The sequence below is a fragment of the Oncorhynchus kisutch genome, linkage group LG28, assembly GCF_002021735.2.
Source record: "Oncorhynchus kisutch isolate 150728-3 linkage group LG28, Okis_V2, whole genome shotgun sequence".
Taxonomy (NCBI): Eukaryota; Metazoa; Chordata; class Actinopteri; order Salmoniformes; family Salmonidae; genus Oncorhynchus; species Oncorhynchus kisutch.
The window spans coordinates 12,226,916-12,247,141 of NC_034201.2; the positions used below are offsets into that span (position 1 = coordinate 12,226,916).

At 43.2% G+C, this 20,226-nt stretch overlaps 1 protein-coding gene across 5 annotated transcripts; it reads right to left on the minus strand.

Moving 5' to 3' along the window:
- Positions 1-486: 486 nt before the first annotated feature.
- LOC109873170 (amyloid-beta A4 precursor protein-binding family B member 1) lies at positions 487-19,832 on the minus strand. Of its 5 annotated transcripts, none has more exons than XM_031807624.1 (15): positions 19,595-19,831; positions 18,079-18,896; positions 17,711-17,916; positions 17,394-17,456; positions 17,151-17,227; positions 16,982-17,042; positions 12,978-13,124; positions 12,762-12,889; positions 12,548-12,553; positions 11,490-11,604; positions 11,258-11,342; positions 9,584-9,679; positions 7,064-7,179; positions 6,742-6,918; positions 487-5,549 (listed from the first exon to the last, which is right to left on the minus strand). In XM_031807624.1, exons 2-15 carry the CDS (start codon positions 18,875-18,877, stop codon positions 5,388-5,390), a joined length of 2,238 nt encoding a protein of 745 aa, XP_031663484.1. In that variant the 5' UTR covers positions 18,878-18,896; positions 19,595-19,831; the 3' UTR covers positions 487-5,387. The 5 variants fall into 5 exon arrangements, with proteins under 5 accessions (XP_031663484.1, XP_031663485.1, XP_031663483.1 ...); XM_031807625.1 differs by having other exon boundaries at positions 9,599-9,679; positions 19,661-19,830; XM_031807623.1 differs by having other exon boundaries at positions 19,661-19,830.
- Positions 19,833-20,226: the final 394 nt, after the last annotated feature.

Genomic DNA, 20,226 nt, shown 5'->3' on the forward strand with positions numbered 1-20,226 from the left:
TTACATGTGAATATATTTACCCCTGGCTGGGTGTGTGTGTGTGTGTGTGTGTGTGTGTGTGTGTGTGTGTGTGTGTGTGTGTGTGTGTGTGTGTGTGTGTGTGTGTAACTCATTTAGGATATTAACAGCAGGCAAAGTGGAAAGGGGGAATAAAACATTGAAATAATTGTAGATGGTGTTGGCTTTGTTTTATTGACACAGCCTCATAAATATTCATGTTAGTAAAGTCTTCAATTCAGCTGTAAACTGAGCTAACCAAGGGCATGACAATTATTCTCAATACTGTTCAGTCTTTTGAACAGTGGCACTCACATTGATGATAAAATAAATATATCCAAGTAACTCTGTGAACTGTGTGTGTGTATGCATTAACTCTGCAATCATTAGTTTTTAAACCATTCCTGGAGTGCATTGTGAATATGAGGTGATGTGTAAGTAGCTACTCACAGTGTTATTCAGCAAACACCACAATGGCCCACAAAACAATACAGTTCCACTTTTTATTTTGTCCTGTGACACAATATTTACATACATTTATATGTATACAGTACCAGTCAAAGGTTTGGACACACCTACTCATTCTAGGATTTTTCTTTATTTTTACTATGTTCTACATTGTAGAGTAATAGAAGACATCAAAACTATGATAACACATATGGAATCATGTAGTAACCAAAAAAGTGTTAAAAAAATCAAGATGTATTTTATATTTGAGTTTCTTCAAATTGCCACCCTTTGCCTTGATGACAGCTTTGGCACTCTCTCAATCAACTTCATGAGGTAGTCACATAGAATGCAATTCAATTTAACAAGGTGTGCCTCGTTAAAAGTTAGATACACAAATTATCCACAAATTATTTCCGTCTTAATGTGTTTGTGCCAATCAGTTGTGTTATGACAAGGTAGGGGTGGTATACAAAAGACAGCCCTATTTGGTAAAAGACCAAGTCCATATTATGGCAAGAACAGCTAAAATAAGCAAAGAGAAACTACAGTCCATCATTACTTTAAGACATGAAGGTCAGTCAATCTGGAAAACTTCAAGAACTTTGAACATTTCAAGTGCAGTCACAAAAACCATCAAGGGCTATGACGAAACTGGCTCCCATGAAGACCACCACAGGAAAGGAAGATCCAGAATTACCTCTGCTGCAGAGGCTATGTTTATTAGTTACCAGCCTCCAAAATTGCAGCCCAAATAAATGGGCTGCATTTCACAAAGTTCAAGTAACAGACATCTCAACATCAACTGTTCAGATGAGACTGCATGAATCAGGCCTTCATGGTCAAATTGCTGCAAAGAAACCACTACTAAAGGACACCAATAAGATGAAGAGACTTGCATGGGCCAAGAAACGGTGACACTGTGATTTACTTAGAATTCAAGGCACACTTAACCAGCATGGCTACCGCAGCGATATGCCATCCCATCCGGCTTGCGCTTAGTGGGATTATCATTTGTTAGTCCCACTAAAAATGACCCAACACACACCTCCAGGCTGTGTAAGGGCTATTTTACCAAGGAGAGTGAAGGAGTGCTGCATCAGATGACCTGGCCTCCACAATCCCCTGATCTCAACCAAATTGAGATGGTTTGGGATGAGTTGGACCGCAGAGTGAAGGAAAAGCACCCAACAAGTGCTCAGCATATGTTGGAACTCCTTCAAGACTGTTGGAAAAGCATTCCAGGTGAAGCTGGTTGAGAGAATGCCAAGCATGTGCAAACTATCAAGGAAAAGCATGGCTACTTCAAAAAAGCCTAATATATTTTGATTAATTTAAGACTCTTTTGGTTACTACATGATTCCATGTGTTATTTCATAGTGTGTCTTCACTATTATTCTACAATGTAGAAAATAGTAAAAATAAAGAATGCTTGAATGAGTAGGTGTACAAACTTTTATTTGGTACTGTATATACATACACACACCTCATTTACATTCTTCAGATATGTAAATGACCACTTTTTTTTGCATTACAGTCACCAGTGGATATTAAAGAAAACAGAAGCTAAAAAATACACATGGCTGACAAACAGGAGTGTGAACAAAAAGGTATCACTTCATTGTAAGGCTTAATAAATACCTCACATCGAAAGGTTAACACCACACTGAACACATCTGAAAAACAAAAAAGGCAGACATAAAAGTTCACGTTTGTTAAAAACTGAACCTAGATATTTTCCATGGCCTATGACAGGGGACATGATCACAGCCCTATCATATTAGTGTTGCGGTACATTTGGATCAAAGTCGGTTTCTTATCTTCAACACATGTAAATCCTTCAATAATTTATCTTAAGTTAAAGAAAAGCATGTATTACTCATTTTTATTGCAATGATTCATCCTTAATAAGACAAATATTTAACCTTGAACATCACCAAAGCAACCTAAATATCTTGAGCATTACAACAAGGAATCTACATTGACAATCCGATGGGGTTTTTGTTAGTAGGGCTAACGTATACCAGTACTCAGACTTCCCATCGTGGCCTATATTTGTCCTTATAGAGCTGAAAACATACTGAGGACCCTCTGTGCTCCCCTGTTCTGAGAAGCTAGGGTCAGTTCTTATATAACAGCCATGCAAAGTGCACCCACTGGTTAACATCTACACTGAATATATAAATGGGTTATAACTGATTTCTCAGCAAAACAAAAGAAACAGGTGAGCAATAAGTGGATTGGGGACATGTGTAGTGACAGTCACTATTGAAATGGAAGGGAAAACATATGACACGTGAAATGTACAGTCACACAAATTCTTGATAGTATTTTTGAGGCCTCAAAGCATGGTCCAATATTACAGTGTGAATTAAAAATAAATGATATACTAACAGCAGGAAGCTCTGTTTGTACAAGGCAACCAATGTCTGACATTTACAGTAAGTAGTGTAGAGTACTTCGTGTGTAGAGTAAGGAGTAAAAATTATAGGCGTGACGAAAATCACACAAATTCAGTTACAACAAAAACAATGTCATACAAAAAAAACTACATTGTACATATGTGTCTGTTTTTATTAGTCAGTACTTAAGAGTGAGCGAGCAACTAAAGCCAGGGCAAAGCCTAACCTATGGCTTCTTGTCTGGTCAAATTGCTGTCCAAAACAGATGAGAGCTGGAGAAAATGTGGCACAATAAAGTGAAGGAGGGGGATAAATAGTATGGTGATACAGATTTGGAAACACTGCTGCAACAGTGACCACATAGTGGTAGGAACTGAGGGTAAAAAGGCATCTCCATCTCACAGATATGTTACACACACACACACTTAGAAAAATATAATAATTTAATTTGAAAAAGAAAGTTTTTTTTAACCAACTGCATTCAAAAACAAAAAGGGAAGACTATGCTCTCGTCAGTCAACTATGGGATAGTGTACTTTAAAGATGTGTTTATATGCAGCGAAGTGTTCATATGATTTACACATACTGCACGCTATAAGGAGGAAACTTCCACACATACTTCAGCCTGAATATTTCATAGACAAACACTGTTTGTGGGTAAAAAACAAACACTTTCCGTAATTACAATCTTTGCACAACAAAATGCATCAGGCTTGTTAGCTCTCCTGTTGTGTCGTCAGACACACTGCTAATGAAAAATAACTATTCTAAAGCCCAGCAGAGGGCAGTCAGGAGTTTAAAAACTGAAATAAAAAAAGGAAGTGGAAGTTAAATGACTTGTGAGTTACTGACAGACACTGTCAAGTTCAGTGACATGTCTATCACAATGACAGTAGTGTCTCATCCCTTAGACCCAATTAATTAGGAGGCATAAAAGTTGTCAGATCTTATAAACAGTTTGAAAGGACAAGGGGGTAGCTATAAATAGCTGTCACTGCTCAGATGTAACTAAATTAAAACTTTAAGTTTTAGACATACACAATGGAGTAAAGGAAAACAATTATAACACTTGACACGTGTAAACAAAATCATTGTTAAACAGATAAGAAAAGAACATGGTTAAACAGACTAACATACAACATCTGATCGCAAAAAAAGGATGACAACTTCAGATCCATTTCCACACAATAGAAAGCTTCCATCTTCCTCCAACATACTGTCTACTTGGAGTGCAGTAACAGACAGCCTAAGCTTTCTTTGAGACATGAGACGTTTCACTAAAACTTGTTGCACTTGCTGGTTTACCAGCTCCCCCAGAAGGAAGAGGGGACTTAAAACCAAACGGCATCACAACTTGCTGGTTTACCAGCTCCCCCAGAAGGAAGAGGGGACTTAAAACCAAACGGCATCACAACTTGCTGGTTTACCAGCTCCCCCAGAAGGAAGAGGGGACTTAAAACCAAACGGCATCACAACTTGCTGGTTTACCAGCTCCCCCAGAAGGAAGAGGGGACTTAAAACCAAACGGCATCACAACTTGCTGGTTTACCAGCTCCCCCAGAAGGAAGAGGGGACTTAAAACCAAACGGCATCACAACTTGCTGGTTTACCAGCTCCCCCAGAAGGAAGAGGGGACTTAAAACAAAACGGCATCACAACAAATGTACTATAGAAACTATATATATCCAAAATATTTATTTGCCAAATATTATATTAGCTAGCTAGCATGTTTTAGTGCTTCCAGCTCAACACTCATTCACCATGCTGCATTTTATGTAGACTTCTCATGCCACTGCTTCTAATTTCTTTCAAGTCGATATCCATTTTTAAATGAAAACCAACTTGAGTGCCACAAGCACATGGCATGAGCTCAACCACATTCACAATTCAATTGCACATCTTCCATTTTCACAAATAATATACTATATTTGTTCTGCAAAACAAATAGCAGAGACAATGTTACAGAACAGAACTGTTTTCCTAAGCATAATTAGTGTTGGTACTTTGTAAACTAGACCAAGTTTCCTCTTAACAGACCAATAAGAAAGAGTTCCAAACATCTCTTCCGATAAAAATAAATGTTGTTTCCCCCCTCAGACCACTCCCTGACAGTCCTAGCTAAATTCTTGAGAAACTGCTCTTTGCTAAGAAGCTGTTTTTGTTTATTTTTGACCATTTTACCTGAAAACAAATCACAGTAAAGTACTATATTCTTACCCAGAAATGATTTGATATTGAGATAACTTCTGCATTGGACCTTTAATAAATCACAGATTAAACAAACAAGTGAAAAGATGGCCTACTTGTCCAACCAAAGGTGAAGTGAAGGAAGTGTAACGCATGGAGGAGCTGTGGGCAGCGCTAGGTTTACTGGTACCCCAACCCAAAAGGCAGCCCACAGTGCCCATGAGAAGGGAAGCAGGTTCTACCATAACACCTCAGAATGGGGAGAGAGGCAGTGGAGGAGTGAGGAGAGCCATGGCTATCATGGTGGGCTTGGCCTGGGGGTAGAGTGGTGTGTAGTGGGTTAGTTGGCACCTCTCAAGGCGTCTGGGACCCAGACCTCTTGAAGCTGCCCAGCAGGCTCTGAACTCCCTTCTTGACACTTGAGCCCACACGGCGTGCCACAGAGTCAGCCGGCGGGCCTGGCAGGCAGGAGTTGGTACTGGGCGGCCTGGCGTCCAGACACTTCTGGTAGCGCAGCTGTCAACAGGCACACAAAATTAGCACCAAATCTCATTCGAAATATAAACTTGGAATTCAAAATATATGGTGCAACAAGGCTGTGTATGTTAACCATTTTCTCTTCGTAAAACAATCCAATCCTGGCAAACTCCTCATATCGAGAAGAACCACTCACCCAGTGAAAAAGTTGGCATATCAAATAAGAACCCATCTGAATGCAGTCATTTGTTGTGTAATGCTTTTTCAGGACTACACATTGCCGATTCACTGACATCACATGGACGTGACTACAATAATCATGCAGGGAGGAATGATAGCCTACCAAGTCGATGTTGGCTACTTGCACAATGCACGTCTCTGTCCACCTGGCTTGTAAATATTCTCTGTTTCAGTGTCAATCTAATTTTCCACTCGTCTGTGCCTCCATCCTTGGTACAGTAGCTAGTTAGCCAACTAGCTAGCTTGATTTGCATTGTTTTGGGCATTTTTAAGCCAACTACACAACCAGGCATTAGATTAGAGGTAGAGGAGGGAAGCAAAATGACGTCATCTAAATAGTCCTCCATGCTGTGGATTTATGACATTTCCTTATAGGGGGCAACGTTCTTTTTTTAAATTCCTTATTTTACCAGGTAAGTTGACTGAGAACACATTCGCATTTGCAGCAACGACCTGGGGAATAGTTACAGGGGAGAGGAGGGGAATGAACGAGGCAATTGTAAACTGGGGATTATTAGGTGACCATGATGGTTTGATGGCCAGATTGGGAATTTAGCAAGGACACCAGGGTTAACACCCCTACTCTTACGATAAGTGCCATGGGATCTTGAATGACCGCAGAGTCAGGACACCCGTTTAACGTTCCATCCGAAAGACGTCCCATCCGTCTTATAGGGATATCTAGCAAAACATAAAATAGCGGTACACTTCTCTCCTGTCTGCACACAGCTGTCACAAACTCAATGGCTCCTGAATCTTTGCGGGCAGAGCCCAGTTAATACAATGTTGAAAGTTTGCTAGCGAGAGTGTGAGCTCAAAACAGACAGGCAGAGTAGAGAGATGATGGGATTGAAAGACAACCTGAACCAAGCTCCATGAACAGCCTGTGAGATTTAGAGGATATTGATTTAATAGGATATTTTCTGCCGGACAATTAATTTGTATCGGACAAAAGCCAGCAATTACTGGCTGATGGAAACATTGCACTCACCATGCAGGCGGCCTGCACGGCCTCACTGAGGCTGGCTGCGTTGGGCTCACACCAGAACATGTGGCAGATGAAGTCCCCGGGGCCCTCGGCCATGATGAAGGCAAAGGTGTGGACGTCCTTCCCCACGCCCATGAAGGACAGGAACCGCACCCGGCACTCTGACAGAACCTCCTCTGTCTGCAAGAAACAACAGAACGCCTTGGGTTATATTCCTACAGAAACTTAAACAACCTCAGACCTTCAAATTGGAAAGACATTAAAAAATATATATTTTTTGAGATTGTGTGTACATTTGAGTGCGACCATCTATATGTGTACTCACCTCAGCTGTGATTATGGTAAGTGTGGCTGAGGCCACGTTCACAGTAACTGACGTCCACTCTTCCTTGACTTTGGAATTCATTGCTGTGTCGAGGGCAACATTAACTAGGTCCATACCTGGATAGGAATAACAACCACCTAGGTTAGCTAGCAGCTACATCTACAGTGCATTCGGAAAGTATCCAGACCCATTCCCTTTTTCAACATTTTGTTACATTAGAGCCTCTTTCTAAAATGGATTGAATCCTCATCAATCTACACACAATACCCAATAATGACAAAGCAAAAACTGTTTTAGATGTTTGTGCAAATATATAAAAATAAATTAAAAACAGAAATACCTTATTTACATAAGTATTCAGACCCTTCGATATGAGACTCAAAATTGATTTCAGGTGGATCCTGTTTTCATTGATCATCCTTGAGATGTTTCTACAACTTGGGAGTCCACCTGTGGTAAATTCAATTGATTGGACATGATTTGGAAAGGCACACATCGGTCTATATGAAGTCCCACAGTTGGCAGTGCATGTCAGAGCAAAAACCAAGACATGAGGTCGAAGGATTTGTCCATAAAGCTCTGAGACAGGATTGTATCGAGACACATCTGAGAATGGGCACCAAAAATGTTTTGCAGCATTGAAGGTCCCCATGAACACAGTGGCCTCCATCATTCTTAAATGGAAGAAGTTTGGAACCACCAAGAATCTTCCTAGAGCTGGCCGCACGGCCAAACTGAGCAATTGGGGGAGGAAAGGGCCTTGGTCAGGGAGGTGACCAAGAACCCGATGGTCAAAGCTCCAGAGTTCCTCTGTGGAGATGGGAGAACCTTCCAGAAGGACAACCATCTCAAATCAAAATCAAATCAAATCAAATTTATTTATATAGCCCTTCGTACATCAGCTGATATCTCAAAGTGCTGTACAGAAACCCAGCCTAAAACCCCAAACAGCAAGCAATGCAGGTGGAGAAGCACATCTCTGCTGCATTTCACCAATCAGGCCTTTATGGTAGTGTCCAGACGGGAAAGGGGATACCTAGTCCATTGTACAACTGAATGCCTTCAACTGAAATGTGTATTCCGCATTTAACCCAACCCCTGAAGCAGAGAGGTGTGGGGGACTGTCTTAATTGGAATCCACGTCTTTGGCGCCCGGGGAACAGTGGGTTAACTGCCTTGCTCAGAGGCAGAATGACAGATTTTTACCTCGTCAGGTCGGCGATTCGATCCAGCAACCTTTCGGTTACTGGCCCAACGCTAACCACTGCCGCCCCAGGAAGCCACTCCTCAGTAAAAGGCACATGACAGCCAGCTTAGATTTAGCCAAAAGACACCTAAAGGGCTATCAGACCAGGAGAAACAAGATTATCTGATCTGATGAAACCAAGATTGAACTCTTTTGCTTGAATGCCAAACTTCACGTCTGGAGGAAACCTGGCACCATCCTTACGATGAAGCATGGCTAAGGCAGCATCATGCTGTGGGGATGTTTTTCAGCGGCAGGGACTGAGAGACTCGTCGGGATCGAGGGAAAGATGAACGGAGCAAAGTACAGGGAGATCCTTGATATAAACCTGCTCCAAAGCAATCAGAACCTCCGACTGGGACGAAGGTTCTCCTTCCAACAGGACAAGGACCCAAAGAACACAGCCAAGACAACACAGGAGTGGCTTCTGGACAAGTATCTGTAAGTCCTTGAGTGGCCCAGCCAGAGCCTGTACTTGAACTGATAGCTGTGCAGCGACGCTCCCCATCCAACCTGACAGAGCTTGAGAGGATCTACTGAGAAGAATGGAAGAAACTCCCCAAACACAGGTGTGCCAAGCTTGTAGCGTTATACCCAACAAGACTCAAGGCTGTAATCGCTGCCAAAGGTGATTAAACAAAGTACTGAGTAAAGGGTCTGAATACTGATGGAAATGTTATCACTTTTTTTTATATACATTTGCTAACATTTCTAAAAACCTGTGCTTGCCTTCTCGTTATGGGGTACTGTGTGTAGATTATTGAGAGGGAAAAAAACTATGCATTTTTTAATAAGGCTATAACGTAACAAAACATGGAAAATGTCAAGGGGTCTGAATATTTTCCAAATGCACTGTACATCTGTCTGAGTACACGCAATACCTGAGAATATTAGGAAAATGGAAGGAAGGAATTACTAGAAATGTGTTCGTTCAATATTCACTTAAAAGCTTAATATTCATAACAAGGGGATAGCTCATTGAAGTTGAGACTTCACACAGTAAGAAATCAGTATCACAATCTGTAGGAGAAATTAGTAGAATACGTGCAATAATTTGAGTCATTCAATAAAGTAAACGTGTATTGAATGCATTTCATTTAGTGAAACCAAACTTAGTAGAAAGTTAGCATTCATTTAAACACAGTACCAACATACAGGAGGACAAGTGGAATGTTAAATAAAGGCAGTGACTGAAGTTTCCCTGAAACATTGTTCAAAACACCACAAGATACACCAACAAACAGCTAGGAAAGAGAAGAAAAAGCATTCCTTACCAAAGCGTTCCTTACCTACGGGTTTGGCAACAGGCACGTTACCTAGGTAACATACCTGGAAGCGTTGGACCAGCTCATTCTTTGGTGCAGGAAATTCTGTAGGGAGAATAGAGTAGAGTGAGAGAGACAGAAGACCTCATGCTTAAACCATACAAAGGACCATAGATGCATTTGGTTTCAGATTATACATATAGTATAGTCATTAGGGATGACGAATGTTATCGAACCTTTCGGTATGCCCCCTACGGTTCAATACGCACACGTGAACCGTGGAATTATGGTATGCCTGTCATTTTCCTATCATTTCCTAAACGTGCTCATTGCGCTGCAGACTACACGCACGTTGTACATTCAAATCCACAGAAGCAAACGCTCAGCTTGTGGCCGTTAGGGAGCTCCTGGGTCTGACAAACTTTACTCCACAACAATGTCTCAAAATGTGGCAACCGCAACTCCCTCAAACAACCAATGGACGATTTGCAATGACATCTCAGTAGGAAACCTCCCTAACGGGGCCCCATAAAAAGAGGGGAAACTAAAAAGAAATGTTCTCTCAGCTCCAACGTGACAATGGCGTGCACCAACGAGACAGAGAGAAGCGAATTGAAGAAGCACCGCCGTCTTTCAAATCCGCTGTGGGGGAACATTGTGGATTCAGCGTTCAATAGGACAACGAGGGTAAGAAGACCGTAAACAAAGTACAGTCCGCAAGCATTGCCTTGCCACTCGGTGACTCGAGTGGAAACACTTCCAACATGATGTGTCATTTACGTGGCCATAACCCAGCCGTATCCCTTGTAGATGGAGTAAGGAGAGTCCACCCGTTAGCGAAAACACCACATTCTCTCGCTGCTGCCTTCTAACAACAATTTGCAACAAATTCAGAAAAACATAGAAATAACGAAAGCAGTGGGAGTACTCATAGCCAAAGATTTGCAGCCCTATTCGGTGGTTACTAACTCAGTACTTTGTCACCTGATGGAAAATATATAACTGCGTTACAATGTCTCCTGCACACATTTCAGCAGCAAGGAAATTCCCAAACTCGATGAAACATCACAGAGAGAAATAGAAAACAAATTGACATAGATACCCCATCTAGCTCTCTCCACTGATAGTTGGACCTCCAGAGCAACTGGAAGCTACCTCACTGTGTACTGGAAGCTACCTCACTGTGTACTGGAAGCTACCTCACTGTGTACTGGAAGCTACCTCACTGTGTACTGGAAGCTACCTCACTGTGTACTGGAAGCTACCTCACTGTGTACTGGAAGCTACCTCACTGTGTACTGGAAGCTACCTCACTGTGTACTGGAAGCTACCTCACTGTGTACTGGAAGCTACCTCACTGTGTACTGGAAGCTACCTCACTGTATACTGGAAGCTACCTCACTGTGTACTGGAAGCTACCTCACTGTGTACTGGAAGCTACCTCACTGTGTACTGGAAGCTACCTCACTATGTACTGGAAGCTACCTCACTGTGATGGTTCACTATGTACTGGATTGTATGACACTCATCTTCTGTATGAGTGTCATACAAGCACACACTTTTCTTAAATAGAAAGACACTGAAACCGTACCGTGGCCCACAAACCGTGATACATACCGAACCGTGGGCTCACTGTACCATTACATCCCTAATAGTCATACAGTAAAAGTGCCAGTGTTTTACCCTGGAAAGGAATGTCTGCCAGTTTAGAGGGGTCTGTGTTCAGTCTGTTCAAAGAGGATTTGGATGACTTCCTCTGGGCCATTATCTACAGATAAGGAAAGACACAGTTTAGCCTTAAATTCAACATTTGAAACAACGAGGACAAACATCCACCCCTGAACCACAGTCATGTGAAAAAAGTTACATTTGGAGACCAGAGTATGGTGCAATGCACCATAGCAGATGGGCTTACCTTAGAGCAGATGTCATGCATGCTCGTGGCAATGTTCTTAGCAGGTGTGTCACACCTGAACACATGGCACTTCAGAACATGAGTCAGTTTGTCTCTCGCCACGTAGGCAAAGTCCCTAAAGTTAGCACAAACACACACAAACAAAAAGAGGTATCACCAGAGAAAGAGGCTGTTATAAAGGCTGATCATGACAAATGAGGCTGATGAAACGGACAATGCTGAAATCAGTCAATACTGATAAGGATCTTTGACCAATATTGTTCAGTCTCTACTCAAGAGAACTATCAACCAAAAATACAATGAACAAATGTAACCACAACTATGACAGAGAACACTTAACGTAGTCTGACTATTATTGATGGCTAGTCTTCACTGAGTGTACAAACATTAAGAACACCTGCTCTTTCCATGACAGACTGACCAGGTGAATGCTATGATCGCTTACTGATTTCACTTGTTCAATCCACTTCAGTCAGTGTAGATGAAGGGGAGGAGACAGGTTAAAGAAGGATTTTATAAGCCTTGAGATATGGATTGTGTATGTGCAATTCAGAGGGTGAATGGGCAAGACCAAAGTTTTAAAGTGCCTTTGAACGGGATATGTTAGTATGTGCCAGACACACCGATGTGTCAAGAACGGCAATGCTGCTGGGTTTTTCACGCGCAACAGTTTCCTGTGTTTGTCAAGAATGGCCCACCACTCAAAGAACAACCAGCTAACTTGACACAACTGTGGGAAGCATTGAGTCAACATGGGCCAGCATCCCTGTGGAACGCTTTCAACACCTTGTAGAGTCCATGCCCCCACGAATTGAGGCTATTCTGAGGGTAAAGGGGGGGGGGGGGGGGGGGGGCAATATTAGGAAGGCGTTCTTAAATGGTTTTGTACAGTGTATAGGTGCTACTTTCAGAGAAACTGATCGAAAGTCATGGGTGTGAGTGAGGAACATCAAGCATTATGGGATGGGGGTGTGGAATCAACAACTGACAAGCCAACGTTGTAACTATGACAACCACAACCTATGTGACAGAAGATGGTGGATACAACAATACACTACCTCTCCCTGTGTGCCCAAGTGCAGCAGGTTAGAGAGAAAACACCAAATCAATTCAACAGAAAACAAAGCAGGATTCACAAAAGGCAACTTGAGATTCAGTTAAAAGCCAGGCAAATAAAACTAAAATAACAAACATTTCCTATAGCAAACTGGCAAAATCTGAAATGTAGATTATATTAATAAAAAATAATAGTTAGAGTAGCAGGGGACTGGCCTGCCGTTGTCCCGGCCCACTCCCCACACTCGGATGCTGACGATAGGCTGGGTGTGCAGCAAGGTCTGGCCCAACGGATCTATCAGGTTCAAGATCTCATTCTCCAGAACAAGGAGCATGTCTTTTCCCTGTGTGGAAACATTACAACACATTTCTCTAAACATTGTTCTACCAACATTACGAGGTTATATTCCCATACACAAGCCATTATCTGACCTCTCCCCAGATCCCAGCCGTGTCGTGCAGGTTGTGTTTGTGGTAGGAGAGCTGTCTGATGCAGTTGTTGACAGCCACACTGCTCTTCCCTGGAGCCATCTCCTCCTCTGATATCTCCACCCAGCCAAGAGACCGGACTGCAAAAACCTATTCAAATCCATTTTTATTTATCACATGCTTCGCAAACAGGTGAAGAATAACAGTGAAATGCTTACCAACAATGAAAAAATAAAAACAATGTGTAACGATAACTTGGCTACATACACAGGGTACCAGTACAGAGTCGATGTGCAGGGCTACGAGGTAATTGAGATAGATATGTACATATAGGTAAGGGTAAAGTGACTAGGCAACATGACATAATAAACAGAAGTAGTAGCAGCTTCTGTAAGGATTGTGTGTTTTTCCTGACAGTATGCCTGTGTGTATGTGTATGTAGGAGTGTCAGTGTAGGTATGTGTGAGTGTGTGGGTAGAGTCCAGTGTGTGTGCATGAGTCAAAAGAGTTGGTCTAGGAAGCAATTTGACTACTTGCATTGACCCTTTTTGCACTAACTATGTAGCAGTCTTATGGCTTGTAGGTAGAAGCTGTTCAGGGTCCTGTTGGTTCCAGAATTGGTGCATTGGTACCGCTTGCGTTGCGGTAGCTGAGAGAACAGTCTATGACTTGGGTGGCTGGAGTCTGAGCATTTTTAAGGCCTTCCTCTGACACCGCCTGGTATAGATGTCCTGGATGGCAGGGAGCTTGGCCCATATGTACTGGGTCGTACGTACTACCCTCTGTAGCGCCTTGCGGTCGGATGCCATTCAAGCTGTGATATAGCCAGTGAAGATACTCTAAAAATGGTGCAGCTGTAGAACTTTGAGGATCTGAGGACCCAAGCAAAATCTTTTCAGTCTCCTGAAGGAAAAGAGGCATTGTCGTGCCTTCTTCACAACTGTGTTGGTGTGTGGACCATGTGAATTCCTTAATGACGTGGACATCAAGGAACTTGAAGCTCTCGACCCACCCCATCGAAGGGGATGGGGGCGTGCTCGGCATGCTGTTTCCTGTAGTCCATGATCAGCTCCTGTGTCTTGCTGACATTAAAGGGAGAGGTTGTTATCCTGGCACCACACTGCCAAGTCACTGACCTCCTTATAGGCCTTCTCATCGTCGTTGGTGATCAGGCCTACGACAGTCATGTCGTCAGCAAACTTGATGGTGTTGGAGACGTTCGCGGGCAGAGTCGTGGGTGAAAAAGGAGTACAGGAGGGGACAATGCACACACCCAAGGGCCCACACCATGTAGTGGGTCAGCGTGGCTAATGTGTTGTTGCCTATCTACACCACCGGGGGTGCGGCCTGTCAGGAAGTCCAGGATCCAGTTGCAGAGGGAGGTGTTCAGTCCCAGAGTAGTGAGCTTAGTGATAAACACCATAGTGCCCTCCAAGGTTAACGCTGAGCAATAGTCAATGAACAGCATTCTCACATAGGTGTTCCTCTTGTCCAGCTGGGAGAGGACAGTGTGGAGTGCAATAGCGATTATGTAATCTGTGGCCCTGTTGGGGCGGTATGCAAATTGGAGTGGGTTCAGGGTGTCTGGGGTGAAGGTGTTGATGTGAGTCATGACCAGCCTTTCAAAACATTTCATGGCTAGATGTGAGTGCTACGGGGCGGGGCGATAGTCATTGAGACAAGTTACCTTGGCTTTCTTTGGCACAGGGACTATGGTGCTCTGCTTGAAACATGTAGGCATTACAGACTGGTTCAGGAAGAGGTTGAAAATGTCAGTGAAGACACTTGCCAGCTGGTCAGTGCATGCTCGGAGTACGCATCCTGGTAATCCGTCTGGCCCTGCGGCCTTGTGAATGTTGACCTGTTTAAAGGTCTTACTCACGTCGGCTTTGAAGAATGAGATCACACAGTCAACCCGGAACAGCTGGTGCTCTCATGCATGGTTCAGTGTGGCTTGCCTTGAAGCGAGAATAGAAGGCATGTAGCTCTCCTGGTAGGGTCACGTCACTGGGCAGCTCATGGCTGGGTTTCCCATTTTAATTCGTGTTAGTTTGCAAGCCCTGCCACATCTGACAAGCGTCAAAGCCGGCGTAGTAGGATTCATTCTTTGCCCTGTATTGATGCTTTTCCTGTTTGATGGCTCATCGGCGGGCGTGGTGGGATTTATTTTAAGTGTCCCGATTAGTGTCCAGCTCCTTGAAAGCAGAAGTTCTAGCCTTTAGCTCAGTGCAGATGTTGCCTGTAATCCATGGCTTCTGGTTGGGATAAGGTGAATTTGGAAAGAATTCAGATCCCTTTACTTTAACATTTTGTTACGTTACAGCCTTATTCTAAATCTACCCACAATACCCTATTATGACAAAGAAAAAACAGATTTAAAAAAAAATGTTTGCACATTTATTAAAAATAACTGAAATATGACATTTACATAAGTATTCAGACCCTTTACTCAGTACTTTGTTGAAGCACCTTGGCAGCAATTACAGCCTCAAGTCTTCCTGGGTATGACGCTATAAGCTTGGCACATCTGTATTTGGGGAGTTTATCCCATTCTTCTCTGCAGATACTCTCAAGCTCTGTCAGGTTGGATGGGGAGCATCGCTGCACAGCTATTTTTAGGTCTCTCCAGAGATGTTCGATCGGGTTCAAGTCCGGGCTCTGGCTGTGCGACTAAAGGACATTCAGAGACTCGTCCCAAAGCCACTCTTGCGTGGTCTTGGCTGTGTGCTTAGGGTTGTTGTCCTGTTGGAAGGTGAACCTTTGCCCCAGTCGGAGGTCCTGAGTGCTCTGGAGCAGGTTTTCATCAAGGATCTCTCTGTACTTTGCTCTGTTCATCTTTCCTAGGAGACCAGTCAGGATCGTAGTCCTTGCTGCTAAAAAACATACCCACAGCATGATATTGCTACCACCATGATTCACCGTAGGGATGGTGCCAGGTTTCCTCCAGACATGACGCCTGACACTCAGGCCAAAGAGTTCAATCTTAGTTTTATCAGACCAGATTATCTTGTTTCTCATGGTCAGAGAGTCCTTTATGTGCCTTTAGGCAAATTCCAAGCGGGCTGTCATGTGCCTTTTACTTAGGAGTGGCTTTTGTCTGGCCACTACCATAAAGGCCTGATTGGTGGAGTGCTGCAGAGATGGTTGTCCTTCTGGAAGGTTCTCCCATCTCCACAGAGGAACTCTGGAGCTCTGACCATCGGGTTCTTGGTCACCTCCCTGAACAAGGCCCTTTCCTCCCCCGATTGCTCAGTTTGGCCGGGCTGATAGCTCTAGGAAGAGTCTTGGTGCTTCCAAATGTCTTCCATTTAAGAATGATGGAGGCCACTGTGTTCTTGGGGACTTTCAATGCTGACAAAATGTTTTGGTACCCTTCCCCAGATCTGTGCCTCGACACAATCCTGTCTCGGCACTCAACGGACAAGTCCTTCAACCTCATGGCTTAGTTTTTGCTCTGACATGTACTGTCAACTGTGGGATCTTATATGGACAGGTTTGTGCCTTTCCAAATAATGACCAATCAATTGAATTTGCCACAGTTGACACCAATAAAGTTGTAGAAACATCAAGGATGATCAATGGAAACAGGATGCACCGGAGCTCAATTTCAAGTTTCATAGCAAAGGGTCTGAATACTTATGTAAATAAGTATAAGTAAAATAATTATAATTTTTTAAAATACATTTGCTAACATTTCTAGAAACCTGTATTTGCTTTGTTATTATGGGGTAGTGTGATTAGGATTTTATTTAATACATTTTAGAATAAGGCTGTAACGTAACAAAATGTGGAAAAGGTCAAGGGGTCTGAATACTTTCTGAATGCATTGTTTGTTCGTACAGTGACTTTGGGGACGATGTTGATGCATTTATTAATAAAGCCACACAAAGACATGAGGACAGAGAAAGAGCGACTGAACTTAGGTTGAATGTTGACAGAGAGAAAAATATGTGTGGGATTGGAGTGGAATGATGGTTATGTCCATGTGTCCAAGTGAGAGTACATACCTTAGCCTCCGGGTCATTGATGAGCGAGTTCATCTTTTCCTTTTCTTCAGATTGTGAGCAGCTAGGAGGTGAAAGGAATCAGACTATCAGTTAGTTGTCATCTACACAAGTCAGGAGCATCTAATGATAACAGACACCATACATGGTGGGGGTGGGGGGGGAGACTCACTTGAGGTTGATAGAGGCATAACGCAATGTGGCTCCTTCAAAATCCTTTAGGGTCTGATCAGCCATGGCATCTTCCTCCTGAATTTAAAACAACAGTAAGAAGTCAAAATCACCAATCATATTTCTACATTTGATAAAGTAAATAGTAAGCAGTTGATACCTAAACATTGAACATCTCAATGTTCAATGTAAAGGTTTTCAAACGGAATTGATGTTGGGCTTGTTTCAAGTAGTTGGCCCTTACCTTCCAGAACTCCTCGTCATTAAATCTGTTTGGGCGGGACTGGGTGAGACTATTCCACATCAACTGAAAATACAAAAAAAAAGAGACAAGGACCAATTAGAAAACTAAATCAGTTCGCACTAGCAGTGGGGGCTTAATGGAAATACAATGACTGTGTGGCACGGGCAGGCATTGAGTACCGGCAGATGGGTCAATGCACGTACAATCCACTTGCTCAGACAATTTTTCATTCACAGTCCTGATACAGTATGTGGAACAATGTAGTCTTCTATCAAATGGCAAGAACAATGTCCTCAACATTATCCTCTAGCTCTCACCGTTGGCTCCACGTTGGGTGTGATGGCAGGGGAGGTACTGGAGGGTCTTTCTGGGGCTTCTCCCTCCTCTAGGGGAGAGGGGGGCTCCCACTGTGTGGTGCCTGTTGGGATGTGCCAGTAGTAGGTACCTGACTCGTCTCTGACCCGCATCCACCCTGCAGGCAGGTCTGTGTCCGTCTCAAACGCACTGCGGTCCCAGTAAGACTCTATACAACAAGGAAGAACGGTGAGATAAATATAAGATAACCCAGAACACAATTGGACTGTGTCCCACTTCCTGTTTGTGACAAAAACAAAAGTGCGAATCTTACACACAAACCTACATTCAAAGCCCATCCATTGTTAAGACATTTTGTTTCCCCTCTTACCTGGGTCACTGTCTGGCGTGCTGTTGGCTGTGCTGCCCTGAGACAGTGACATGCAACTGGAGTCCTCATCACTGGGTGCTGCGTTTCTGCCCTGAAACAGCAGGCATGTGTCCTTCACTTCTCCACTGTCATATCTCTGAGACTCACTGCTACTCTGCGCCTCAGACGAGTCTGTGTCCCTCTCTCCACCTGTTGGAAGTAGTGGAGACTCTTCCTCATCCCCGTCCTCTTTTTCTTCTTCCTCCTTCCCATGAGGGGTCTCTGAGGTGTCGATCAGCAGAGGCTCATTCAGGTCAGAGCAGAGGGACCTCAGGGTCTTAGAAGACGGGTTCTGCTCACTGTCTTCCTCCTTCTGGTCCATCACTAAAGAGTTATGGTTGGGGTTTCCATCTGGGCTCTCGTTGTGATTCAAATCCTGGTCAGAATTTATATTCTGGTCCTGCTGCCTCTCTGCCACTTTGCGAAGTTGATTCTGACCCTCCTTGAGCCACTTGGCATTGGTCCCAGTGCAGTGCTGTCCCTGCTCGTTCTCCTGGTTCCGAACCCTCTCCTCCTCTCTCTGTTGACTGGACTCTTCCTCATCGATGCAATTGCTACCCATGGTGCCATTCAGCAGGTCCAAAGGTGTGGATGTGGCATAGTTGTGGCGCTTCTTGGTGGAGGAGGTGGTGGTGCCTTTGGCCTTCTTGCTCAGGTCAGAATCAAACTGAACACTATTTGGGTAGCGGAGGTCAAGGGTCAGCGAGGATGGCAAGCATGTGTTCTCATTGGCCAGGTCGGAGGTCTTCTCCAAAGACATGGCAGGGAGCTTAGAGCCACTGTTTGGACGTGGGGGACAGAAAATCAGGTATAAAGATTAACAAGGGTGTTTGTCTACGACAGCATACACAACTGTGTGGAGACAGAGTTCATGTATCAGTGTTTAAATGGTCTGCATTAAATAGATCTAATTTGAGTCTCATCTGATTTCTAAAATGTAGCATGAATATGATTGCAACCCGTTAACTACTAGCAAAGCTAGGCATGCAGTGATTTCAGCTCCTCCCAGTTGGACTCCAAGGCTGTGCAAGCAACAAACTATAGAATAGCTAAAGTTAGGTAAAAGCCCACACTAACGTTACATGTTAAGCTAGCTGACGTTCGCTCGTAAAGGCCCACTGCATGTCTAGTTCGTTGCAAGCCTGTAAGCAAGTTAGATGCTACTATGCACAAAAAAGAGGGACAGAGGACATGTCATCTTGCGAGCTAGTTTGCCCTACATAACGAACAATGTTTGGAATATTTGTTTCTTAGCTAGCTAGCTAAAGCTGCCAAAATTGAAGAAAAAAGGCTATCAATAGTTATATTAAACCACGTATGGCACACATATTAGCTAGCTATATATATTTTTTGTATATTTTGTATAATAGCCTAGAAGCCGTCAAATGCATCACATTGGCTAGTTAGCTCGAGTTACTAGCAAGCTGTTTGCTAGCTAGCTACAGTAACATTCGCTAGTACGTTAGTTGTGACTCACGTAGCACTATCATTCTCCAGTTATAAACACACCCTTGTCTTGGGTGCCAGCGACATGGTAACTTACCCTAAATTGTATTTTCCACACCTTTATTTCAGTGGTAAATAGCTAAATGTAATGGTTTGCGACATTGAAGACGACGTGGAACGAAACCAAATTTGTGAACCGCAAAAGCAGCAAACTACGTCACTTGTGAACGTCATTCCCTAGATTCGAAATGATCCGTAGACGCAGCTGCAGACCTAGGATCAGCGTTACCCTCCTACATTTAAACCTTTTCTGTTATGGAAAACATTTTAAAGCTGATCTTATAACAGTGTGTATGGGCTTCGTCCTCTATAAGTGATGATAGTCAGACAAGATCAGGGGTGGGAAGAGTACTGAAAATCTGTTATTTAGATTGTAATTTACTCAAGTAAAAATAGCCCCCTCAAGAAACTACTCGTAAGCGTAAATAATTATCTGGTCAGAAAACTACTTAAAGGACAAGTTAGCCCCTTTTAACATTTGGTTGGTTATTATGAAACATTTAGTGATGCCCATCACAGTTTTAGTGTCATTTTATGATTTCATGTCTATTAACTGTTTAGTGATGAGGAAAACCAGAAATTGCTTCTCTGTGACGTTTTTGA

Coding starts and splice junctions, on each gene's coding strand:
- LOC109873170 (XM_031807624.1), bottom strand. CDS start 18,877: ATGTCTTTGGAGAAGACCTCCGACCTGGCCAATGAGAACACATGCTTG. Junction 17,917..18,078: donor CACGCCAGACAGTGACCCAG/GTAAGAGGGGAA, acceptor CTTGTTGTATAG/AGTCTTACTGGGACCGCAGT. Junction 17,043..17,150: donor TATGCCTCTATCAACCTCAA/GTGAGTCTCCCC, acceptor TTCACCTCCTAG/CTGCTCACAATCTGAAGAAA.